We start from the raw sequence: 27328 nt of genomic DNA, 5'->3' as shown, positions 1-27328 counted from the left end.
TTGGGCATATACTTGAAGGATTAATTTTGTAGGATTTTTGGTGAAAAGATTTGTGTGTAACTAAACTCAACACCTTTCATAATGCATAATAAATGTGCTGACTATAGGCTATCTGGGCTGTTGAATTTTATGGTCCAATGACAAACTAGGCGAAAGATAATTCAAGCCCGATGTAAGTAAAAACAGCAATCTAGGACTCTATTCATGTAAATACCACATTATTATCAATTAAACTGTCAGGGTAAATTATATCAGATCTGAATCTTTTTTTCAGTTTCTTGAACAACAATGAAATGGTTACAGTTGTCTGGAGGCCAAGTCTTTCTACACTGTTTAGCTCCCATCTCTTTACAAGTCAGGAATACAATTTATTAACTACACTCCACTCTCCACATCCCTAGCCTCAAGCACAAAGAGTAGATTTATCTTGTAATTGACGGAGAGCATCATTAAAGATGGCCAGACTGTCAAGCCTTGAGCACTATACGACAAGCTGCATAAAAGTCAAGGCAAGGCCAAAAATAGAAGCTTTCATCAGATACCAACTATTTAATAATGCAGAAGGCCTATAAATGCAAAAAAAGCATTGAGGTAAAATTAAAATGAAAAATTAAGCTGGCAAAGAGAAGATCTGAAAATATACTGTCAAGTACAATGAAAAATACAAAGGTGTTTTTATGACTGCATAAAACAAACAAGAACAATGAAGGGAACAGTTGGGAAGAAGGAAATATGCAGGAGAGTCAAAAGCTGTGATTTCTTAATTATCACTACTTCACAAAAGAGGGGGGCGATGGCAACATTGCACTTAAAGAAAAGCCTGAAAGATTGGGTAAAAACTCCTTAAGTTCTTAGGGGTTGAACATTATTGAAAATGGATAAATAGCTAGGACCAAACAAATTCTGTCCCTGAAAGTAAGGAAAGAAGTTGTGAAAGAACAGATTAAATATAGACATAGAGCACTGATTAGTCAAGGGAATGTTTCACCTGACCAACAAATTGCACTTTTTGAGCAGATCAGAAGCATTGATAAGCAATGTACTTGATGTAGTTGACATGGATTTTAAGCAAGGATTTTGATGAGCTTCCATGTGGCAGGCTGCTCAACAAGGAACAACTCCAAGAAGTCCAAGGGCGTATGGCAAATAGTATTAAAATCAACAGTAACAGAAAGGACAATGCTTGATGGGTGATTCGTGGCTCAGTATCTGGCACCATGCTTTGTGGAATACATATTAATGTTTTGCATTTGAAAGCAAGGGGAAAGCATTAGACTGCCAAAAGGTCACAAGATCACAAGACAAAAGGAGCAGAAGCAGGCCATTCGGCCCATCGAGTCTGCTCTGCCACTCCACCATGAGATAAACTATTCTCCCATCTAGTTCCAATTTCCAGCCTTTTCCCCATATCCCTTGATACCCTGACTAATTAGATACCTATCAATTTCCTCCTTAAACACCCTCAATGATTGGGCCTCCACTGCTGTATGTGGCAACGAATTCCATAAATCCACAACCCTGTGGCTAAAAAAAATTTCTCCCCATTTCTGTTTTAAATGGGTACCCTCTAATTCTAAGACTGTGGCCTCTTGACCTGGACTCGCCCGCCAGGGGGAAAAAAGGTATCGATGCTCTGGTCAGTTGAGAAGCAGCCAATGGAATAATCCAGTGAAGTGTAAGGTAGTATACTGGGGAAGTTGCAAAACAATGAAGGAACACCTAATAAATATAAGGATGAACAAAGGGTCTATTTATCAAACTTTTTTGATGCAGTAAATATGCAATGGGACTACTTAACGCACTCAATTAAAGCTTAAAAAAGGAATTTGATAAGATACCACATTAAAGGCTATAATGTAAAATAAAATGTCATTGTGAAGGAGGTAAAATTAGCTGATGAGCAGGAAACAGTAAAGGCATAAATGGGTCTTTTCCGAGAGCATTTCGAGCCTGTTGCTAGACTACCAGCTGAAAATGGCCACTTGCCTGAAAAGGAAAGGTGGGGCTTGTTGCTGCAGGAATTTTGAAGAGTGAGAGGTGAAACATTTAAGATTCTGGGGGAGCAAACATCTGCTGAAAGAACTGATTAGGATGAGTAGCATCCGAGGGAGGAAAACGTTTTGACCCAAAACATCAACAATTCCTTTTCTCCCACAGATGCTACTTGACCACTGAATTCTTCGTTTGTTGCTCCAGATTCAGTATCTACAATCACTCGCGGCTCTAAACATTTGAGGACGGAAATGGAGAGGCATCACTATTTGAAAACATGGGATGCCATAACAATGGGGAAGTTTGGATAGTAGGTAATAGAGGAGTGCAAGAGGATTTAACTGAAGTACATATTGTAATAAGTAGAAAAATAAGAAACACCGATTTCCTTCAGCGCAGGGGGTAAATACAAATGGAGGTAGATTTAAAGTCAACGGAGTACTGCCAGGGATATCTAAAAATTATGAGGACATTACAATTCAGAAGCACATGCTTGCTAAACAGTAAAAATAGATGTAATGGATAAAGCTAAGAAATGCCACAATCGATGGAACACATCAAAGCTTCGCAGTCCAACCAGATCTAGTAGTGAATCATGGAGGACAATTAAGACAGCCCCAGGATGTGCCAACTCCATGAGCATCTCCATCCTCAATGACAATGGGTCCAGCATGACAGTCCCAAAGACTGAAGCATTCATGAACACCTTCAGACAGAAGTGCCATATAGATGAACAGTCTCAGCTTCCACTTAAGATCTCCATCATCATAAAAACCAGTCTGCAGCCAATCTGACTGTCTCCCCATGATGATAGGAAATGAGACCACAGGACTCAGAAAAGGTTATAAAACCAGGCAACATCATGACTATAGTACTGAAGACCAGCACTCCAGCAAATACCCACAGATAATGCTCCATACACTGCAGAGAATATTATGTAAACCTAAAACCAGCTAAGCACCTTACAAAACCATTTACAGCCACAAAGTTATACTTGGGCCAAGTTTTTTTCCCCAGAAGCAACTCTTTCTAAATTTTCAATTTTGTTTAACCATGTTCCTGTAACTGAACTCAGAACATTTTACTAAATTAAGACGTTTCAGAGAATGCAAATTATCACGGTCACCATCTTCTAAAGCTAATGAAAGCATACAGTATTTCCACTGTAGCATCAGAATTTAGCAAGAAAATGCCAACATAATGCAGTGAAGGGAGTGGTTTTAATGGGACTAATATCTCATTTATTTGCTACAGAAGGGAAGAAAGGATCTTCAATTCGGTGCTCTAACAAATATACCATCAGATTTTAAATTTACCTGCTAATATTGAAGGAGTATTTAGGACAAAAGGAAAACTACATAAATCTAGTTGGAGAACCTCTACTTTGTGATCATAAAACTGCTGTAACTGAAATAGCTCATCATCAACATTCAAGACACAATAATCCCCTTCATCCAAACATTTCACTGAAACTTACTAAAACAAAATAGACTAAATCACTTCTTAAACACAAGAAGGTCTGCAGATGCTGGAAGTCCAAAAGCAACATACACGACATGCTGGAGGAACTCAGAAAGTCAGGCAGCATCTATGAAAATGAACAAACAGTCGGCGTTTCAGGCCAAGACCCTTCTTCAAAGCTGGAAATGAGGGGGGTAAGATGTTAGAATAAACTGCTGGGGGAAGGAGAAGGAGGAGAGCTAGAAGGTAATTGGTGAAGCCAGGTGGGTGGGGAAGGTAAAGGACTGGAGATGAGGGAATCTGATAGAAGAGGAGAGTGGACTATAGGAGAAAGGGAAGGAGGGGAGGCACCAGGGGGAGGTAATAGGCAGGTGAGAACTGGTAAGAGGCCTGAGTGGGAAGTAGAAGGAAGGGAGAGGAAAAAGTTCTTCACTGGAAGGAGAAATCAATGTTCATGCCATCAGGTTAGAGGCTACCCAGATGGAATACAAGGTGTTGCTCCTCCACCCTGAGTGTGGCCTAATTATAGCACAAGAGGAGGCCATGGAACAGCAATGGGAATCTGAATTAAAATGTTTGGCCACCGGTGAGTTCCACTTTAGGCATTTGGAGCTAAGGTGCTCGAATAAGTGGTCTCACCAACGTAGAGGAAGCCGCATTGGGAGCGCCAGGTACAGCAGATGCATCAGAAATGCACCAAATGAATTTGAGGGCAACTTCCACCCTGCCCATAAATTGACTTGGTCTATTTCTGTCATCTCTCTCCCCTTTCTCAATCTCTCTGTCTCCATCTCTGAAGCCAAACTGTCTAACGACATCTTTTATACACCTACCAATTCCCCTGGCTATCTTGACAGTACCTCTTCCCACCCTGTCTCTTGTAAAAAGCTCAGTTCTTTTGTTTCTGCCAGATCTGTTCCCAGGATGAGGCATCACTTTCCAAGACATTCTCTGCATCCAGCACATCATTCTCTACATCTTCCATCATCTCCAAAAGGATCCTACCACCAAACACATCTTTACCTCCCCCATCCCATTCTCCGCAGCAATCCCTCCCTCTGTGTGATGCTTCAAATTACCTCTTGTTTGAAAGAATTCACCTTACCGAGTAACACCCAGAGGATCAGATATTTCTTCATATTTCTCTATACTTGGCAGAATGTTTTTTGATTCTCTTAAAATCTCTGTGTCTTGAGAAGTTTCTTGACCGAAGAAATCCCCTGAGTCACCATCATCATCTTTCAAATCATCAGCAGCACTTCCAGTTTTGTACTTTAGATCACCAAGCTCTTTAGTCTTTCCTCCTATTACAAGATAAAAAACTGGCAGTTACTCTTGTTACACTAGGAAAACCAAATGCCACTAGTAGGAGGGCAATAGTCTTATTTTACTTAGAAATTTAAAAAATAGTATATTGAAACTATTAATACCTTATTAAGTAAAACTACAATGCGCAATATAGAAAGAGAAGGAAAAAAAAGTTTAAAGAGGGACCCAGTGTGAACCCAATTCTCTCCGAACTGTTTAAGCTGCATAGTTTAGAAGCCAGACACAATCACTAAAATTGCACTTTTTACACATCTGGCTCCAAGCAGTGACTGTAGATTTATCTTCTACTGACTTCTAATGGGTTTAGTCTCAGTCCAGGTGCCCATTTCTCTACTGTACCTAACAGCAATATCTCTGGATAGTCCAAAGTCATTATCTACCTCTGCTATCAGACAGAGCAAGCCTGTTACCAGACTTTCTGTAAAAACAAATAGAACATAGAAAACCTACAGCGCAATACAGACAGACATACTTTATTGATCCTGAGGGAAACTGGGTTTCGTTACAGGCCCTTTGGCCCACAAAGTTGTGCCGAACATGCCCCTACCTTAGAAATCATTAGGGTTACCCTTAGCCCTCTATTTTTCTAAGCTCCATGTACCTATCCAGAAGTCTCTTAAAAGACCTATCATATCCGCCTCCACCACCGTTGCTGGCAGCCCATTCTATGCACTCACCACTCTCTACGTAAACAACTTACCCCTGACATCTCCTCTGTACCTACTTCCAAGCACCATAAACCTGTGCCCTCTTGTGGCAGCCATTTCAGCCCTGGGGAAAAGCCTCTAACTAACCACACGATCAATGCCTCTCATCATCTAAAACACCTCGAAATAACTGTTTTCCCCCAAAAACTACAGCAAAATTGAAAAGACTTGAAAAACTTCCATGAGAGTTAGATGACTTTTTAAATCATAGTGTAATGTACAGCTGTATTTTATTAGTTTAAACTGAGAGTTTCATCTTCATAAAATGAAATAGAATAGTTCATTTAAAAAAAAAATTCTGATACCCTTTCAGTGTTTTGAAAGGAATCTCAAAAGCTTGTTCAAAAGATCTTGATGTCATATGGAAAATATATAAGCATATCAAAAAAGACTGGTATTATGTTCCCCAATGGCAATGTATGCCAATAGAAGAATTTCCTCCCAAATCTTCAACAGTTTTGTTCCATATTTCAAACAGTTACCTAAAAACTCCAACAACTCAGGACTTGATGCCAACACTGTGTCCTTGGCAATACTTCTGAAGATTTCATCAAAAACAACTCTTCTTTCTTTTATGTCAGTCTCAGCTACAAATAAAACTTTCCTAGGCATGGAAGGTATTTTTGCCTTTGAGTACCGGGTGCTCAGCTTCTGACACAACTCATCAATGTCACTGTATTTCTTCGATACCTAAAAGAAAAGAGGAAGTTTAAAGTTACTATCTTACTTTTCAAATACTCTGCATTTAAGCAATTAACTGTCACAATACATTATCTGTTCTATACACAAGACTATGTTTGGTAGACAACTTTTTGTTTATTATGACGATTATAAAACACTGGGATATCACTAGACATGCTGCTCTTACCCCATATATAGGAACAGCAACTGACCCTCAGCATTGAGAGAAGAATGAGCTGAACAATGTAGGCAATTCCTGATAATTCATTTTGGGTTTTTTTTTGCCAGGATAGGAATGTTGGCCTCTTTTACACCATTATCAAAATAACCCAAAATTCCTTGGATCTTTTCATCTGGAACCAGTTACGGTTGCATTGCAGAAGCACAAACAGGATTTTAAAAAAAAATCTACTTTGAAATATTAATTGATCAATCATGAACCTGAAAAACATAGTTAGTTTTTGATAAAAGTTGCAAAGTGAATGTATTTTAGTTGGCTTATAAATAACATTATTTTCCACATTTGTGCTCGAAAGGCAGCGAACCAGCCACTGTACATCCAGGGCAAAACACATCTTAACAACTTTGGTAGCATACCAGTCTAAAGTAACTTCTAATTCACACGGATTGTTCAGATCACCAGCACTTTTACGGACTGGGCTGGACAATAAGGTTCAGAATGAATAAGCATAAATACAAGCTGGGGATAGGTGGTTTAAGTTCCATATCAGTCAGCTGGTAAAGGATCTGAAGAAGTGAACTTTAAATTTTTTTAATCCTACTTGGAAAAGAAATCTAATGGGAATATACTGTTGAGTAATTTCAATTCGCAGTCACTCCTCCACAACACATTATCATCATTACACTCAGCATTAGTATTCATTCATTTCTGTACATCATCCTAATTGCAAGCCATGTAGCTCCTCAAACCAGCTACAGAATTAAATATCTGTATCCCATCTCTCGAATTCCATGCATTAATCTTCGACACATCAACCTCATGACCGATTTATAAAAAGATCAATTCCTCTTTGAAATGTTTAAATTCACTTGCCATCCTCGATTCTGAGGGATGGGTGGGGTGCAGGAAATGAAACTTGATATTTTAGCTATCCCTAGCATGGAAAACATTGTTTCTGTCTACATCTACTTGGCCTAAATCAATTTTTTTTAGATGCCCAAGACAAACTTCAATGTATCTACTCTGTTATATCCTTTTATTAATTTAAAATACAAAAAAAATAGACACTCCACCCATATAAACCAAGTACTTTCAAAGAGTCCCGATGAAGGCTTTCAACCATAATACAAGTGGTCCCTGTTTTCCAAACGTTCGCTTTATGACACCTCGCTTTTACGAAAGGCCTACATTAGCTACCTGTTTTCGCTAACCAAAGAGTTTTCGCTTTTATGAAAAAAGGCAGCGCTCGCTCCGAGCAGCTAAGCTCCTCCCCCGGAACTGCATTCAGCATCAAACCGCCATAACTTAAACACGAGTCTGCGAGCATCTGTGCTTTATCTCGATTTATTTTGTGCATCCATTAGCAAGATGTGTCCTAAGGTATTGGAAAAGCCTAAGAGAGCTCGTAAGGGTGTTACGCTTAGTGTAAAACTGGACATAATTAAGCCTTTCGATTGTGGTCAATGAAGTAAGGACAATGTCCATGCATTGAACTTGCCTGTGTCCACCATTTGCACTATTTACACGCAGAGAGAAAGAATTTTGAAAGCTGCCGATGTTACTATTGGTTCTGCTCGTAGCAAAGTGGTCTCTTTTAGTCTGCTGGGAACTTTTCGGCAGCTTCATAGTTTAACGTTTACTGGAGAGAGTGCTTCGGCTGATACTGAAGCTGCCGAAAAGTTCCCAGCAGAACTGAAGAAAACAATTACAGGAAGTGGTTACTCATATAAACAAGTGTTTAACTGTGACGAAACTGCAATTTATTGGAAAAAGTTGCTGAGCACCCCAACCTCCGATGACTCAGCCTAACACACCATCATCAGTATGTTCGCTGTCTTCCCGACTCCAGTAAGTGAAACTACATTGTACATAACATTATTTCTACTTTATATAGGCTCTGTATTTTTATGTATTATTTGGTATGATTTGACAGCTTCATAGCTTAAAGATTACTGGAGAGAGTGCTTCCGCTACACTAGTAGCGCTACAGTGAGATTTTCGCTACGCTAGACAGTGCTGCAATGATTGCAGTAAAGTATTTCTACTTTATATTGGCTGTGTATTTATCATATCATTCCTGCTTTGTTACTGTTATTTTAGGTTTTATGTGTTATTTGGCATGACTTTGTAGGTTATTTTTTTGGGTCTGGGAACGCTCTCAAATTTTTCCCATATTAATAACTGGTAATTGCTTATTTAATTTACAACATTCCGACTTACGAACCATTTCATAGGAACGCTCTACCTTCGGATAGTGGGGAAAACCTGTACTGCCATTTTGTTTTCTCCCATAAATTCTGTTTGAACTGCCATGTTCCTCCAGTACTTTGTTGCCCCAGATTCCAATGTTTGTGTCTCCTTTAAATTCTACACCACAGGCCCAGACATTGTTCTGCTGAATCTCTGTTACATTCCATCAAGGTCAGTTCATCTTTCCTCAAATGCAATGGGGCACATTATTCTGGGCAAGTCTGACCAAGAGCTCAATGTGGGTGTATAGACCACATTTCATTCTGCTTTGTGTCTCTGCACTCACGTTGTTAACAATTATTAGACATGATAATTCAAATGCTTCCCTTCCCCAAACATTTAACCTCACAACATGAAATGATCGTTGCGCACTTTCTCACTCCAATCTTAGTCCACACTAGACCAGATAATTTTGAAAATGCCTGTTTTGCGTAAAAACAATAGGCGTCCACACTATGCGTTTTAAAAAATATCTCTGTCCATATTGAAATGGATATTTCGGTGAATCCCCTCCTCCTGCGCATGTGCAGGACACATCTATCGAAAACAAGCGACATGTTTGGTGTCGAATCTCGCCGTGAAAGATTTGGAGCACGTTTGTTCAGTTACAGACTAGAAAAACTTAAACGACGGACAGCTGTTGGCTCTCGCGCAGGAGGACTTAAAGTTTAAAAAAAACAAACACTAGAGCGTATGGAGGCAACCGACAGGGAGTTCATGGACAGTATGACCTGGCTGATGATGAACATTGAAAAACTGACTAACTCTGTTGCATTAATAAAGCCCCTGGTTAAATGTATAAAACATGTCTGCATCAGTGTTATCTTGTATTTCCATACAATGTTACATTAGGCTGTTACACATCTATTGTCAGAGAAGTGCTTGCATAAATAGGTAAACCACTTTCATATGAGCAAGGACAGAAAACAGGGCAAAGTGAGTATAATTACTTATTCAGTAAGTTATGGGTCAAAGTATTTGGTGAGTACATTTCTAACTCTTCTGGCTTCAGTCTCGTTGCCGTCTGTTCTGAAATTGTTATGTTGCATTCAAGAAAACAATGAAATGGCATGCTGCCATCACCATATGTTCCGGCACGTCATGACAGCATTTTCAGATTTCTCCGGTTACCCCGTCCACACTGCTCCGGCCAAGCGGAGTTTTCAAAATTACACACCCTGGAGAGTGTTTCTGAAAATCTCCGGTTTCGGGGGATGAAAATGCAGTTTTAATGTGGACGGAGGGTAAAAACGAAGAGAAAAAGCTTCAGTTACGGATTTACCCAGTGTAGTGTGGACGTAGCCTTATTCACAACTCACCAACAGTAGTTCTTTCTCTCAGCTGACTACGTCTCCCAACTTGGTGTCATCCCTAAATTTGGATTAGCAAATCGACCTTCACAATGACCATGGAGAGAAAATGATATGAAATTTCCTGCCTTGAAACTAATGAGATTACCATGTCTTTGCATTAGAAAAGAGATGGAATTGAAACTTGATAAGGACAGTATTATGTCACAACACACTGGTGCTTCAACAAATTATGCAGTGTAAAAAATCTGCCCCAGAATAGGTGGAATATTCCAGCCCTGCTCTGTACAGCGGCAACTGCAACATTATTTTTAATTTATGCTCCATCTAACCAAAACATATCACAAACACAAAAAACTCTGCAGATGCTGGAAACCCAAAGCAATACACACAAAATGCTGGAGGAACTCAGCAGGCCAGGCAGCATCTATGGAAAAGAGTAGTCAATGTTTCGGGCCGAGACCCTTCATCAGAACTAGAAAGAAAGAAAAGTCAGAGTAAGAAGGTGTGGGGAGGGAAGGGAGAAGTACAAGATAGTAAATGACAGGTGAAACCAGGGGAGGGGTGGAGGTGGTCCGTAACCAAACTATATTTTTAGATAGAACTTAAATCCAGTACATTGCAATTTTCAAAAATTGCAAAAAAAAAAATCACCAGAAGCTGGAAGTATAACATACACAAAAAGCATAAAATGTTGAAGATACTCAGTAGTTAATGCCACATCTGTGGGACAAGAAACAAGGCCAACATTTTTAATCCCTCCCACTCCCAGTGGAGAGTGCTCTCCAGTTTCAAACATCCACCATTATTCCTATACCTAAAAAGACCAAGGTAACATGACTAAACAACTGGCATCCTGTCACACTCACCTCAATAATAAGCAATTGCTTCAAGAGGTTGGTCAAGAACTAAGTCTGCAGCTTGCTACCACCCAAACTGGCCCCCTTACAATTCGCCTACCGACACAACCAGTCAACAGATGATGCAATAGCCACTGCTCTACTACTGTCCTTACACATCTGGAGAAGAGGGATGCTTATGTGAGAATGCTGTTGTTGGACCACAGTTCAGCATTCAACACCATAATTCCCTCCAAGCTCGACAAGAAGCTCAGAGACCTCTGCCTTCACCTTGCCTTGTGTTGCTGGATCCTGGACTTCCTGTCAGATTGCCGGCAGGTGGTAAGAGCAGGCTCCCTCACCTCTGACCCTCAACACAGGTGCCCCTTGGGGCTGTGTCCAAAACCCCCTCCTTTATTCTCTGTATACCCATGACTGTGTCGCCACCCCACAGGTCCAATCTGCTAATTAAATTTGCTGACAATGCTACATTGATTAGCCTAATTTCAAATAAAAATGAGGCAGCCTACAGAGAAGAAGTATTCACCCTGACAGAGTGGTGTCAAGAAAACAACCTCTCCCTCAATGTCACAAAAACAAGGGAGCTGATTGTGGACTACAGGAGGAATGGAGACAAGCTAAACTCTATAGACATCAACGTAGGATCAGTACTTGGAGCTATGACGTGGTGGCCATTACAGAGATCTGGATGGCTCAGGGACAGCAATGGTTACTTCAAGTGCCGGGTTTTAGATGTTTCAGAAAGGACAGGGAGGGAGGCAAAAGAGGTAGGGGTGTGGCACTGTTGATCAGAGTGTCACGGCTGCAGAAAAAGTGAACACCATGGAGGGATTATCTACCGAGTCTCTGTGGGTGGAGGTTAGGAACAGGAAGGGGTCAGTAACCTTACTGGATGTTTTTTATAGGCCACCCAATTGAAACAGGGATGTCTAGAAACAGACAGGGAAACAGATCCTGGAAATGTGTAATAATAAGAGTTGTCGTGATGGGAGGTTTTAATTTCCCAAATAACCAAATATTGGCATCTCCCTAGAGCAAAGAGTTTAGATGGGGTGGAGTTTGTTAGGTGTGTGCAGGAAGGCTTCTTGACACAATATGTATATAAGCTTACAAGAGGAGAAGCTGGACTTGATTTGGTATTGGGAAATGATGTCAGATCTCTCAGTGAGAGAGCATTTTGGAGGTAATGATCATAATTCTATCTCCTTTACAATAGCACTGGAGAGAGATAGGAACAGACAAGTTAGAAAAGCGTTTAATTGGAGTAAGGGGAACTATGAGGCTATCAGGCAGGAAATTGGAAGCTTAAATTGGAAACAGATGTTCTCAGGGAAAAGTACGTAAGAAATATAGCAAATGTTCAGGGGATATTTGTGTGGAGTTCTGCATAGGTACATTCCAAGGAGACAGGGTAGTTATGGTAGGGTACAGGAACCGTGGTGTACAAAGGCTGTAATAAATCTAGTCAAGAAGAAAAGAAAAGCTTACAAAAGGTTCAGAGAACTAGGTAATGTTAGAGATCTAGAAGATTATAAGGCTAATAGGAAAGGTTATAAGGCTTAAGAAGAAAATTAGGAGAACCAGAAGGGGCCATGAGAAAGCCTTGGCGGGCAGGATTAAGGAAAACCCCAAGGCATTCTACAAGTATATGAAGAGCAAGAGGATAAGACGTGAAAGAATAGGACCTATCAAGTGTGACAGTGGGAAAGTGTGTATGGAACCAGAGGAAATAGCAGAGGTGCTTAATAAATACTCTACTTCAGTATTCACTATGCAAAAGGATCTTGGTGATTGTAGTGATGACTTGCAGCAGACTGAAAAGCTTGAGCATGTAGATATTAAGAAAGATCATCTGCTGGAGCTTTTGGAAAGCATCAAGTTGGATAAGTCACAGGGACCGGATGAGATGTACACCAGGCTACTGAGGGAGGTGAGGGAGGAGATTGCTGAGCCTCTGGCAATGATCTTTGCATCATTAATGGGGAAGGGAGAGATTGCGGAGGATTGGAGGGTTGCGGATGTTGTTCCTTTATTCAAGAAAGGGAGTAGAGATAGCTCAGGAAATTATAGACCAGTGAGTCTTACTTCAGTGGTTGGTAAGTTGATGAAGAAGATCCTGACCGGTAGGATTTATGAACATTTGGAGAGGTGTAATATGATTAGGAATAGTCAGCATGGCTTTGTCAAGGGCAGGGCATGTCTTGCAAGCCTGATTGAATTTTTTGATGATGTGACTAAACACATTGATGAAGGTAGAGAAGTAGATGTAGTGTATATGGATTTCAGCAAGGCATTTGATAAGGTACCCCATGCAAGCTTATTGAGAAAGTGAGGAGGCATGGGATCCAAGTGGGCCTTGCTTTGTGGATCGAGAACAAAGCTCCATCATTCCGCTATGGCTGATTTATTATCCCTCTCAACCTCAGTCTCCTGCCTTCTCCGCGTAACCTTTGTCACAATAGACAATAGGTGCAGAAGTAGACCATTCGGCCCTTCGAGCCTGCACCGCCATTCTGAGATCATGGCTGATCATCTACTATCAATACCCGGTTCCTGCCTTGTCCCTATATCCCTTGATTCCCCTATCCATAAGATACCAATCTAGCTCCTTCTTGAAAGCATCCAGAGAATTGGCCTCCACTGCCTTCCGAGGCAGTGCATTCCAGACCCCCACAACTCTCTGGGAGAAGAAGTTTTTCCTTAACTCTGTCCTAAATGACCTACCCCTTATTCTCAAACCATGCCCTCTGGTACTGGACTCTCCCAGCATCTGGAACAAGACTCTTGGCAGTGTGGGGGATCAGAGGGATCTTTGGGTCCGAGTCTTTGGGGTGCTCAAAGCAGCTGTGCAGGTTGACTCTGTGGCTAAGAAGGCATATGGTGTATTGGCCTTCATCAATCGTGGAATTGAATTTACGAGCTGAGAAGTAATGTTGCAGCTATATAGGACCCTGGTCAGACCCCACTTGGAGTACTGTGCTCAGTTCTGGTCGCCTCACTACAGGAAGGATGTGGAAGCCATAGAAAGGGTGCAGAAGAGATTTAACAGGATTTTGCTTGGATTGGGGAGTATGCCTTATGAAAACAGGTTGAGTGAACTCGGCCTTTTCTCCTAGGAGCGATGGAGGATGAGAGGTGACCTGATAGAGGTGTATAAGTTGATGAGAAGCATTGATCGTGTGGATAGTCAGAGACTTTTTCCCAGGGCTGAAATGATTGCCACAAGAGGACACAGGTTTAAGGTGTTGGGCAGTAGGTACTGAGGAGATGTCAGGCGTAAGTTTTTTTTACACAGAAAGTGGTGAGTGCGTGGAATGGGCTGCCGGCAACAGTGGTGGAGGCGGATATGATAGGGTCTTTTAAGAGACTTTTGAATAGGTACATGGAGCTTAGAAAAATAGAGGCCTAGTAATTTCTAAGGTAGGGACATGTTTGGCACAGCTTTGTGGGCCAAAGGGCCTGTATTGTGCTGTAGGTTTTCTATGTTTCTATATATAAGGATGCAAGTAATAAAGTCAATTCAATTCAATATACTTTTTTGTTTGACTATCATCAGCTCAACTTTGCTTTTTCAGTCCATTTGGATCATGCTGACTTGTATGTGAATATCAATAAATTTGTCCATAACCAGTTGCAATCTCAACTTGAAAATTTTCTACTGCGAGAATCTAGAGACTATTTTTTTTTAAAATAGGTTGCTCAGGCAAGGCAAGGTGCTGAGTTGATGCTACAATGAGATTGACATGGCCTGTATTCAGAGCAGACTTGAGAGACTGATTCATGTGTTTAATTGTTGCAATAGTACGTAAGCATCCACAGCTGTTTTCAGCATAAAAAGTTCCAGATTTCCACAAGCTGCCATGTGAAGAAATGCTTCTTGACATCAATGCCCTGGCATTAGTTTTAAAGTTACAGCTCCTTGTTCCAAATGCTCCCAGCTGAAAGAAAAAGTAGCTTTTATTCATTTAGCAATTCACTTAAATCACCTTAAAGCCTTTGTGCTTCCATAAGTTCAAAGGAAGTTTTGATCGTATCATTATCACATTTACCACTTGATCCATAAGTTATTCACTAAAATTGCACTCTGTTCAAAACATCAGATTATCAGAGTTACTTGAGGATAAAAAGTTGTAATGAAAGCACTCTATCACTAAAATCCAGTTGTCTAGAGAGTATTTAACATAATTTTGTGCACAAGAGCTAGGTGCCAAATCAGCATGTGGAACATTCAGCGATTTCCTCAGAAATTGGCGAGACAGGTTGGCATTCCTTCAAGAAGCAGTCGTAATCAGATGTCATACAGAGATAAGTACATAGTCACGCAAATAACAAGACAAAGCGCAAAAAACTTCCAAATTCTTAAAGAAGCACTTATTTTGTCAAAATTTCATGAGCTGTTTTTACTTATTTTAACATCAAAAGGATTAGTTTATTCATAGCAAGTGGCATGCAATTTTTCCCTCTAATATCCATTCACCATTTCTCCACTTCACAATACATTATCCCTCAGCTCCACTGAGGGTTTCCAAGTGTAAAAAGTATGAAGGACGGTATTATTACCATTAACATCAATCTAGCAAAATGAAACAGTTTGGTTTATTGATGGAAAGTTTTTTCCACAAATTAAGGGAGAAAACTGGTGACACAACTCCCTCGTGAAAGTTCCCATAGCAACACCATTGACATGGAGAAATTTAATGGGATTGAAAGAGCAATAGGTCAAAGTTCAAAAGTTTAAAGTAAATTTTTATTATCAGAGTACATATATGTCACCACATGCAACCCATGGATTCATCTACCTGCGAGCATACTCAGCAAATCTATAGAACAGCAACTATAACAGGATAAATGAAAGATCAACCAGGGTGCAGAAGACAACAAACCGTGCAAATGCAAATATAATAGCACTTAAAAATGAGAACATGAAATAATAAGATAAAGACTCATTAAAGTGAGACCATTAGCTGTGGGAACATCTTAATGGATCGGCACGTGAGCATAGTTATCCCCTTTCATTCAAGAGCTTGATGATTGCGGGGTAGTAAATGCTCTTGAACCTGATGCTCTGAGTCCTGAGGCTCTTGGACCTTCTACCTGATGGCAACAGTGAGAAAAGAGCATGGCCTGGGTGGTGAGGATCTCTGATGAAAAAATGTCGCTTTACCACAACAGTGTTTCATGTTGATATGCTCAATGGTTGTGGGGGGATGGGGGGCTTTACCTGTCATGTACTGGGCTGAGTCCACTATCTTTTCCATTCAAAGGCATTAGTGTTTCCTTTCTAGGCAGTGACAATCAGTACTTCCGTGCAAGTATGAGTTCAGCTGGGGAAGGGAGAGTGGTAGTGTCAGGGAACTGGGTGGACCTCCAATCAATCACAAGCCCTTCCAATTTTTTTTTAAAATTTTGGATTTTCAGCATCTGCAGTTTATTTTTGCTCTGATGTGATTGGATTGAAGCTAAAAGGCATCAAAACTGGAGCCTGTGTTTTACATTGCCAAGGACACAGAAGAGCAGAATTTAGTAAAGACAGAACCCAATCTGTCAAGGTCTGTAAGACAATTATTTACCACTACTTTAATCACAATCATCAGTTGCTGAGCGAAGGGCGCTGAGTAGGCTACGGTCAATTATGGAAAACTCTGAACATCCTCTACATAGCACCATCCAGAGACAGAGAAGCAGTTTCAGCGACAGGTTACTGTCGATGCAATGCTCCTCAGACAGCATGAAGAGGTCAATACTCCTCAATGCCATTAGGCTTTACAATTCTACCGCCAGGACTTAAGAACTTTTTAAAAGCTATTATTAGTGCTTTTTGAGATAGTGATTTGGATGCATATCATATTTTTTGCTGAGTTAAGTATTGTATGTGGTTAGTTTTGCTACAACAAGTGTATGGGACATTGGAAAAAAGTTGAATTTCCCCACGGGGATGAATAAAGTATCTATCTATCTATCCATACCAATATTGTTGGCCCTTTGTTAATAATCTGGTTTCACTGTTAAATTTTAATGGTCTAAAAGCAAATCCATTCCTCACTTTCTCTATCCCTTCACCTTCCTCCCACCCCCATCCCACCCATTTCAATAGTTGAAGTTCTTGTTAGTGACGAAGAGTGCTGTAGTGGTTATCTCAAAACAAACCAAAACTGCCCAGACACTAAGCACGGGAGGGGTTTGACACTGTATGATGTGCTCTAAGAATATCAAAGTTCTAAGTCCAAGAAAGTACGTTCGATTTTTTATTAAGAAACCAGCAAAGATAAACAAACCGGTAATAAAAAAAGACTAATGAAATTACCACTAGTGACATAACAAAATGACTAGTCGAAGTACATTCAAATGTACTTAACCATCAGCAATTATAGTGTATTTAAAAGCTAGCATTAAACATAACTAAGTGAAGCAGTCAACAAAAAATCATTCCAAACGTACCCCCTGCTCTAACCAAACTAAAGCTGACTAAAGACAAAGTATGAATACAGAACTATACTCTACATTTCTTCCACGCCCCAACCCACAACAAATTACCCATAATAAACAGGCAACACAAAACACAATACAGACAGAAAAAAGATACATGGCTCCTACAACCGCATTCAGTTTTTAGACCTTTAAAATTTTACAATGCAACTGGGTTACATTAACGATGAGCCCAGAAATGGATAACAGTGCGGAAAGTCACCAAAAGATAAATCAATTGAAACTTACAATAAATTTGAAAATTTTCTAGTTGGGGTTGTAAATATATCTATATATGTAAGTTTTCATTCAAAATACATTTATTATTAAAGTAAGTATGCAGTATACAAACCAGAGATTTGTCTTCTCCACAGATTGATACAAAGCAAAGAAAAGCACTGAACCCCTTCCAACACGCAAAAAATCAAATCACGTGAATGACAAGAATATCAATTCCCAACATGCACAAATGATCATACTGCGCAAATGGCAACAACATCAACAACCACCCCCCACACACAAAAAAAAGACGAAAAACAAGAAAGAAGCGAAAACGCATAATATAAACCCAAAATGGAAAGAGTGCATATTCAGTTCAGCTCAGTGCTCTTTATCTGCAAACCACTCCGATTCAGTAGCAGCGAGCAAGAGGCAGAACACTCATTCGCCTTCCGCACTCACCTAGAAGTTTTCAATCGTCCTCAATGCTTTAATTGGCAAGATGGGTGAGAAATGGAGGTGATAGGCTCGCGCCCCATCTCTAAGAGTCATGGCCTTGAGGCCACCCACCTCAAGAAAACTTCTTGCACAATCGGCCCAGTAACACACTATCAGACTGTAAGCCACAGGCTCCAACGGTACCAGAACCACATTTGAAAGAAAAAGAAAAAGAAAACGTAAAAGGAGTGAAAGAAACAGTTTTCTGGACCATCTGGATGATGTTGCCCATGGTAGCATTGTTCGCTGGCGTCATCTTCTTCCAGTATATAATCCTCAATATATCCAAACCACCAGTAATCTTAAACATAGTTTACAAAAGGGAATGAACTGAATTTAACAGGTAAAACCACAAAAAGATTTCAAGCAAATGTATCTTTCTTGGAATATTTGTCTTTGATGCAATGTACCTCACAGCAAGAAAACAGAGGTAGAAAGCTGGTGTCTATCCAACAACCACCAAGCTCTTAAAGACTAAGCCATTGTTAACTAGGATTCAGACGGTCTCACACAATAATCAATTCCTAACAAAATACATGAGATTAAGTACTCAATAATTAACTCCAAAGAGAGCCCTTCTCATTTATTGAAGCTGTTATTAAATAAATATCAATCCGAAAAGCACTTTCAAAGCATCTTTTAATAATAAAATCCAAACTCCTAAATTTAAACACTTGACACAGGTTATATAATTTGTTTAAAATAGCTGTTGTTCAGCATATGAGGCTGCAATATTCAAGGCATTGTCATAATACATTATAGAACATCAGCTCAGAAACAGAAACCAGTAATACCTCTGTATTCCTTAAAGCTGCAATTTTCCAAACATTTAATACTTTCCATCTTTTTTTTTAATTATAGGGCATTTAATAGGAACCCAAGACAAGGAAAAATAAATGCCTTTCATTTAGTGATTGCATAACCATACTCCATTTTGGAATAGTTTGAGCAACTATTAAAATGGTCTGAAAAATTATTTACTATAGATGTGTACTTTGCTGCCATGCACTTTATATCTCCAGACGATTTGTGTTAAGAATCATTTTTCAATATCAAGTATTATGCTCATTAGTTAATACAGGCAACATCATAACTTAATTGAGGGCATTCCTACTTTCATGCTTTTGATATTGGCTATTTAGTTGCAACTGAAGCAGCTTGTAGCTTCAATCAAACAGGAACTTGGATCCAAAAAAAAGTATGCAAAGCCACCACTATCTTCTCCAAGTTCAGGGTTAAATATTAAAAGATCTACTGGAAATGCTTTTTGGATTGTTTGTTATTTAATTAGCAGCTTTAATGAATTAGAGTTAATTGCTGGAAGTCTTCGAATAGGATTCTCAAAAGCTTTACTTGCAAGTTGAGTCGGTGGAAAGGAAGGCAAATGCAATGTCAACATTCATTTTGAGAGGTCTAGAATATAAAAGCAAAGATGTAAGACTATGTCTTTATCAGGCACTGGTGAAGCCTCACTGGGAGTATTGAGAGTAGTTTTGGGCTCCTTATAATACCATTTGATATTGAAGCAGAATTAGGCCATTTGGCCATCAAGTCTGCTCATGGCTGATACAATTTTACTCTCAGCCTCAATCTCCGGCTTTCTCCCGTATCCCTTCATGCCCTGACCAATCAAGAAACCATCAACTTCTGCCTTAAATATACATAAGGACTTGACTTCCACAGCTGCCTGTAGCAAAGAATTCCACAGATTCACCACTCTCTGTCTAAAGAAATTCCTCCTCATTTCTATTCTAAAAGGATGCCCCTCTATTCTGAAGCTGTGTCCTCTGGTCTCAGATTCTCCTCTCCACATCCACTCTATCAAGGACTTTCAACATTCGATAGGTTTCAATGAGGTCACCCCTCATACTTCTGAATTCTAGGGAATACAGGACCAGAGCCGGAAGGCAGTGGAAGCCAATTCTCTGGATGCTTTCAAGGAGGAGCTAGATAGGTATCTTATGGATAAGAGAATCAAGGGATATGGGGACAAGGCAGGAACCAGGTATTGATAGTAGATAATCAGCCATGATCTCAGAATGGCGGTGCAGGCTCGCAGGGCCGAATGGTCTACTTCTCCACCTATTGTCTATTGTCTAAACCCTCTTCATATGACAAGCTATTCAATCCTGGAATCATTTTTGTGAACCTTCTTTGAACCCTCTCCAGTTTCAGCACATCCTTTCTAAGATAAGGGCCCAAACCTGCTCTCAATACTCCAAGTGAGGCCTCACCAGTGCTTAACAAAATCTCAACATTGCATCCTTGCTTTTATATTCTAGTCCTCTTGAAATGGATGCTAACCTTGCATTTATCTTCCTCACAACAGCCTCAGCCTGCAAATTAACCTTCAGGGAATCCTGCACAAGGACTCCCAATTCCCTCTGCATCTCAGTTTTTTTTATTTTCTCACCATTTAGAAAATAGTCAACACTTTTTTTTCTTCTACCAAAGTGCATGACCACACACTTCCCGACACTGTATTCTATCTGCCACTCCCTCATGCATTCTCCTAATCTAAGTCCTTCTGCAGCCTCTCTACTTCCTTAAAACTATGCCCCTCCAGCGATCTTCAAATCATCTGCAAATTTGCAACAAAGCCATCAATTCCATCATGCAAATCACTGACATATAACATGAAAAGAATCAGTCCCAACGCAGACCCCTGTGGAACACCACTAGTCACTGGCAGCCAGCCAGTAAAGGCTCCCTTTATTCCCACCCTTTGCCTCCTGCCAGTCAGCCAATGCTTTATCCATGCTAGAAACTTTCCTGTAACTTGTTAAGCAGCCTCATGAGTGGCACCTTGTCAAACGCCTTCTGAAAATCCCAGTGCACAACATCAACAAATTCTTCTTTGCCTACCCTCCTTGATATTTCTTCAAAGAATTCCAACAGGTTTGTCAGGTAAGATTTTCCATTGAGGAAACCATGCTGACTACAGCCTGTTTCATCATGTACCTCCAAGTACCCTGATACCTCATCGTTAATAATTGACTCCAACATCTTCCTCCAACCACAAGGTCAGACTAACTGGTCTGAAGTTTCCTTTCTTCTGCCTCTCTCCCTTCTTGAAGAGTGGAGTGACATTTGCGATTTTCCAGTCTTCCAGAACCTAGTGATTCTTGAAAGATCATTACTAATGCCTCCATGATCTCTTCAGCCACCTCTCTCAGAACCCAGGGATGTATACCATCTGATTCAGGTGACTTTATTGATATTCAGACCTTTCAGCTTCCCCAAGGACCTTCTCTCTAGTTATGGTAACATCACACATTTCATGGCCCCTGACACCTGGAACTTCCACCATACTGCAAGTTCTTCCACAGGGAAGACTGATGTAAGATCCTGGACCCTGGCACTCAGGAGGCAATATACCATCGAGGAATCTCGTTCTTGCCCACAGAAGCTCCTGTCCATTTCCCTAACGAACAAATCCCCTATCACCACAGTGTGCCTCTTCTCCCCCTTCCCTTCTGAGTCACAGAGACAGGCTCAGTGCCAGAGACCCAACCACTGATTTTCCTGTGTTAGGTCATTTCCACCCCACCCCCCCATCCGCCCAGCAGTATGTAAAGTGATATACTTGTTTTTGAGGGGGATAAGCACAAGGGTATTCTGCACTGGCCCCTCCAACCCTTCCCTCTTCCTGACTGTCATCCAGTCTCCTCTGTCCTGCACCTTGGGTAACTACTTCTCTATATGTCATACCTATCAACCCCCTCAGTCTCCCAAATGATCCAGATTTCATCCTGTTCCAGCTCCAACTCCTTAATGCAGACTGTTGCAAGCTGCAGCTGGACGCACTACTCACAGTTGTAGTCTTCAGGGACACTGGGGGTCTCCCTGCCTTCCCACATCCCACAAGAGGGGCATTTCACTGTCCTGCCTGGCACCTCTACTGTCCTAGCTGAGCAGATATAAGGGAGGGAAGGAAACACTCTTAACCTTGAGCTTTTCTTTTCTTTGACTTTTCTGACTGAAGCTTTTCTTCGCTGAAGCCTCGAAGAGCTAAAACCTTAAGATCACCACTCTGACTCTGTCCACTCAGATAACAGCCCCTGCCTTCCCTAATTTGCTCTTGCTATTCAATCCCAAATGCCGATCGGTCACTGGTTAAAGCTCTTTCTCGCTGCACCGACCTGCTGCTGTCTTTTGTATTCGGGCAGTGGACCTGACTGAAGTCCCCTCCTCTCAAAACTGCCAATGTCCAGATTGGCCGCTGGTCAAAGCTCTTTTTCAAAGAAAGGATGTGCTGGCATTGAAGAGGATTCAAAGGAAGTTCGTGAAAATTTTTCCACGATTGAAAGGCTTATCATAATACGAACAGTTGATGGCTCCGGGCCTGTACTCATTGGAATTCAGAAGAATGAGGGGGGAGTCTCATTGTAACCTATTGAATGTTGAAAGGCCTTGATAGAGTGGATGTTGAGAGGATGCTTCCTATGGTGGGGGAGTCTAAGTCCAGAGGACACAGCCCCAGAATAGAGAGATGTCCATTTAGAAAGGAGATGAAAAGGGATTTCTTTAGCCAGAGAGCAGTGAAAATGTGGAATTCTTTGCCACAGGTGGATGTGGAGGCCAAGTCATTGGGTATATTTAAGGCAGAGGTTGATAAGATTCTGGAGTAGTCAGGGCATGAAGGAATATGGGGAGAATGCAGGAGATTGGAGCCAAGAGGAAAATGGATCAGCCAAGATGAAATGACAGGGCAGACTTGATGGGCCAAATGGTCTAATTTTCCTCCTATATCTTATGGTCTAAGATTTAAAACTACCTCATTTATTGATCTAATCCTGATAGTGGATCTTTGACCTGAAAGGTTAACTCAGTTTTACTTTCCAACAATGTTTCAGCATTTTCTGTTTGATCTGAAATTTCCAATAGTTGGAGTTCCTTTCCCACATAAAAGACAAAAATTTTCATTTAAAGGAGTTTTAAAATTCTTGGCCCCATTCTGTCATTTTGTTCTGAAGCCCCTTAGGAATCATACAATTTCAGCTTTGAAAGCTCCTTAAAACCTGGTGATGATTAATCAGTCAAATTGCTGCTGGCAGCGAGAAACATTTTATTTGATTTTGTGCCCATGAATTGCCTTGGGAAATTCTTTACATTAGCATTAACATACAAAACACAAACACAAGAAATTCTGCAGATGCTGGAAATCCAGAGTAGGACACAGAAAATGCTGGAGGGATTCAGCAAGTCAGGCAGCATCTAGGGAAAGGAATAAAGACTGAATGTTTCAGGTTGAGGTTCTTCATCAGAACAAAACATAAGTGGCTGTTGTCCAGATCACTGAGGATCCTATTCTTTCTCCCAATCAACTCGGTCAGCCCATTTCACTGTGCGGCTTCCCCAGCAGTGCTTCTCTCTGCTTAGCTGATATTTTCTGATATTCATACACCACCAACTCATTCTCCATCTCCGCCCTCTCCTCCTACAAAATGTTCTGCCTCAAATTCAACCAGCACAGATCTGTTGAAATAACTTGATGTGTCTTCAATGTTGCTTAGACTTGGAGTTGATGCCAAATTTCTTGCTGTGTTGGTTGAACCGAGAGTCCTGGATAGAGGAACTGAACTCCCGGAGACATGGGGCTTTGTTCTCTGTCTCCACCAGACTTGCTTCCCTCGCCAAGCCCACTCGGACATTCCACTGGTTCACTCTGAAATGCAACCCCATTGCTGCCTCTTCTTTCCCACAACCACTACCCATCTATCCTTTCAAGATTCTAGTGTCACTTTCTTTCCCTGAGAGATTTTTTGGACCACAGTAGAAAGATACCATTAGGTCAATGTTTACACTTTACCTTAGTCTCATATCTTGTCTAGGCTGTGAATGAAATCTCATGCTGCTCTTTGCTTCAGCCACTATTAAGTGAAAAAGAATTCTTTCCTCTCATTTCCAAGGTAATTCAACCTCATGTTATGGTTTTTACTGTTTCCATGTAAGATCAGCTTCTAAGACTCCAGTACTTTCATAAACTTCACCCTAAACAAATCTCAAATCTCTTCCTTTAAGACCCCCAGCTTGTTCAATTCTTACTGATAATTACACCAGTCTAGTACTGCAAGGGCCTGCTATCATATGGAGACCAGTAATACAAGTATCCCAGCTCTACAAACAAGCTACTGAGCAAGAAAAGTTCTTCCTTTGTTAAAATTTTCAATTTCAATTCATTTTTGTCCTAAAGGTGGCTAAAATTAATGCACAGAGAAAGCAAATATATCTAAATAATTATTGCTAAATTTACCACAGGAATACTATTGCTAAATTTCAGTCAGTACATGTGCAAATGGAGCAGAGGGGACATTAGCTTGCAAAACTTCATTGCATTTCATGCATAATTTCACTGGACTATGTCAGAAAGCAAACAAAAAGGCAAAAGATATTTGCAAGTCAGTTGAGCCACTAGATGAGAAAGTGAAGTTGGGCCGAAATGCAGGCAGCCAAAACACTTGCAGATGAAAGTGAATGAGCTGGAACATTGGTCATTCATTTTTGGGTCTAAGAAAGTCCATTTGGAATACTTTTTTTCCACGGTGAAACACATGGAAAGATATATCTCTATCTTTCTCTCTCACACACACACACTTTGTAAAATAATTCACATGAAATTAAACCAAATCCTGATCCTATGTACCATTAGGACATAGTTTCAACTCAGATGATTAATTTGTATTTTGTTCATCCCAAGATTAAGTAGCTGAAAATAGAGGCTCTAGAAAGGGGATTCAGCAATTGTTTAGTCTTGCCTGTGATTAATGACATAGATTCACTGTGCATATTGTAAACAATGACTAATTTAATGCCACACCCAAGATACTGAAGCTCCTAAACTGTACAAATTGTTACAAAGGACAAAAGATATAGTGCTCTTAAAGAGAAAGTGTACTAACACAGCGTAGCAGTACACATATGCCTTCACATTTATTTCCAACATGGTTATGTGGCAGTTCTGAGACAATCGGTAATTGGTAGAGCAGCGTGGCTTCTGTTTTAGAGAAGTAAAAGAAAGCTCTCTAGCAGTAACACCAGTAACCTTTAAGATACATCAATTGTAATAGAATATAAAACTCAAGTTTTTAAAAAAACAAACAGTACGTAGTTAAAATTAGGTTATAACAAAAAGACATCATCCCCCTACCCAATCTCACCTATCACTTTTGAGCTTGTAGCCCTTTCCCACCCTCCACATTCTGCCCCGTTACAGTACGTACTGTCCAGCTCTGAAGAAGGATCTCAGCTGAAAACGTTGACTGTTGATTTGCCTGCCTGACCTGTTGTGTTGCTCCAAAATTTTGTGTGTGTTGCTCAAGATTGTCCACTGCTGTTCACTCTGCTGACCCACGACTGTGCTGCAACACACAGCTCGAACCGTATCATCGAGTTCGCCGATGACACGACCGTGGTGGATCTCATCAGCAAGAACGACAAGTCAGCTTACAGAGAGGAGGTGCAGCGGCTAACGAACTGGTGCAGAGCCAACAACCTGTCTCTTAACGTGAACAAAACAAGAGATGGTTGTTGACTTCAGGAGGGCACGGAGCGACCACTCCCCGCTGAACACTGACGGCTCCTCTGTAGAGATCGTAAAGAGCACCGAATTTCTTGGTGTTCACCTGACGGAGAATCTCACCTGATCCCTTAACACCAGCTCCATTGCAAAGAAAGCCCAGCAGCATCTCTACTTTCTGCGAAGGCTGAGGAAAGTCCATCTCCGACCCCACATCCTCATCACGTTCTACAGGGGTTGTATTGAGAGCGTCCTGAGCAGCTGCATCACTGCCTGGTTTGGAAATTGCACCAACTCGGATCGCGAGACCCTGCAGCGGATAGTGAGGTCAGCTGAGAAGATCATCGGGGTCTCTCTTTCCGCCATCACAGACATTTACACTACACGCTGCATCCGCAAAGGAAACAGCATTATGAAGGACCCCATGCACCCCTCATACAATCTCTTCTCCCTCCTGCTGTCTGGGAAAAGGCTCCGAAGCATTCAGGCTCTCACGACAAGACTATGTAACAGTTTCTTCCCCCAAGCTATCAGACTCCTCAATACCCGAAGCCTGGACTGACACCTTGCCCTACTGTCCTGTTTATTATTTATTGTAATGCCTGCACTGTTTTTGTGCACTTTATGCAGTCCAGTGTAGGTCTGTAGTCTAGTATAGCTTTCTCTGTGTTGTTTTTATTACGTAGTTCAGTCTAGTTTTTTTGTACTGTGTCATGTAAACCATGGTCCTGAAAAACGTTGTCTCATTTTTACTACGCACTGTACCAGCAGTTATGGTCAAAATGACAATAAAAGTTGACTTGATTTGATTTGCAGAATCGCTTACGTCCTTGGGAGTTTGTGAAGATTCAGCATGACAGCTAAAACTCTGACAAACTTCCATAGATGTGTGGAGAGTATACTGACGGGGTTAATCACAGTCTGTTATGGAAGCAGCAATGCCCTTGAACAAAAAATCCTGCAAAATGTGGTGGCTACAGCCCAGTCCATCATCAGCGACCCCCACCGCCCAGATCATGCTCTCTTCTTGCTGCTGGCCATCAGGAAGAAGGTACAGAGGCCTCAGGACTCACACCACTAGGTTCAGGAACAGTTACTATCCCTCAATCATCAGGCTTTGAACCAAAGGGGATAACTTCACTAAACTAAAATTCACTTGCCGCATCTTTGAAATGTTCCCACAACCTATGGACTCACTTCCAAGGACTCTTCATCTCACATTCCCGATATTTTTTGCTAATTTATTTATTATCATTTCTCTTTGTATTTACACATCTTATTTTCATTTGCACACTGGTTTTACACTTAGATGGTGCTGTCTTTCTGATTCTATTATGGTTATTAGATGTATTGAGTATGCCTGAAAGAAAATGGATCTTTGATAATAAATTTACTTTGAACTTTGTAGCCATTAATGAAACTTGGTTGCAGAGGTGGGGGGGGGGGGCAGCATTGGCAGTTCAATGCTCTAGGATTCTGTTGCTCTGATGTGATAGAGGGACAGGGGGGCATTACTCCACGACTGACTGGACGGCTCATCTACTCAGGCTGTATGGGTGGAACTCAGGAATATAGAAAAGGGATGCCCATGTTGATGGGATTTTATTATGGACCACCCAATAGTAAGCAGGATTTGTAGGAACAACATTCAGAGAATTTAGTCAGGAATTGGCAAGACAGGTTGGCTCTCCTTCAAAAAGCAATTCTAAAAGATGTCATAAAGAGATAAATTCAGAGTCACGCAAATATCAAGACAAAACACAAAAGCTTCCAAATCCTTAAAGGAGCTTATTTCATGATCAGGGCTTTTATTTATTTTAACATCAAAACATTAGTCAAATCATAGCTCCACTGGC

At 40.8% G+C, this 27328-nt stretch overlaps 1 protein-coding gene across 1 annotated transcript in view; it reads right to left on the bottom strand.

Annotated features, from left to right (window-relative positions):
- hs1bp3 (HCLS1 binding protein 3) overlaps positions 1-27328 on the bottom strand; it is a 104159-nt gene that overhangs the window by 52952 nt on the left and 23879 nt on the right. Inside the window, exons 3-4 of the mRNA XM_073057001.1 lie at positions 5972-6179; positions 4559-4757 (exon numbers count right to left, since the gene is read on the bottom strand). Coding sequence (XP_072913102.1) covers positions 4559-4757; positions 5972-6179 — 407 coding nt within the window. The remainder of the gene's footprint in view (positions 1-4558; positions 4758-5971; positions 6180-27328) is intronic.

Source organism: Hemitrygon akajei, chromosome 9 (genome assembly GCF_048418815.1).
Source record: "Hemitrygon akajei chromosome 9, sHemAka1.3, whole genome shotgun sequence".
Lineage (NCBI taxonomy): Eukaryota > Metazoa > Chordata > Chondrichthyes > Myliobatiformes > Dasyatidae > Hemitrygon > Hemitrygon akajei.
Note: the sequence above shows the minus strand (reverse complement) of the source record. Positions and strands in the feature narration are given on the sequence as shown.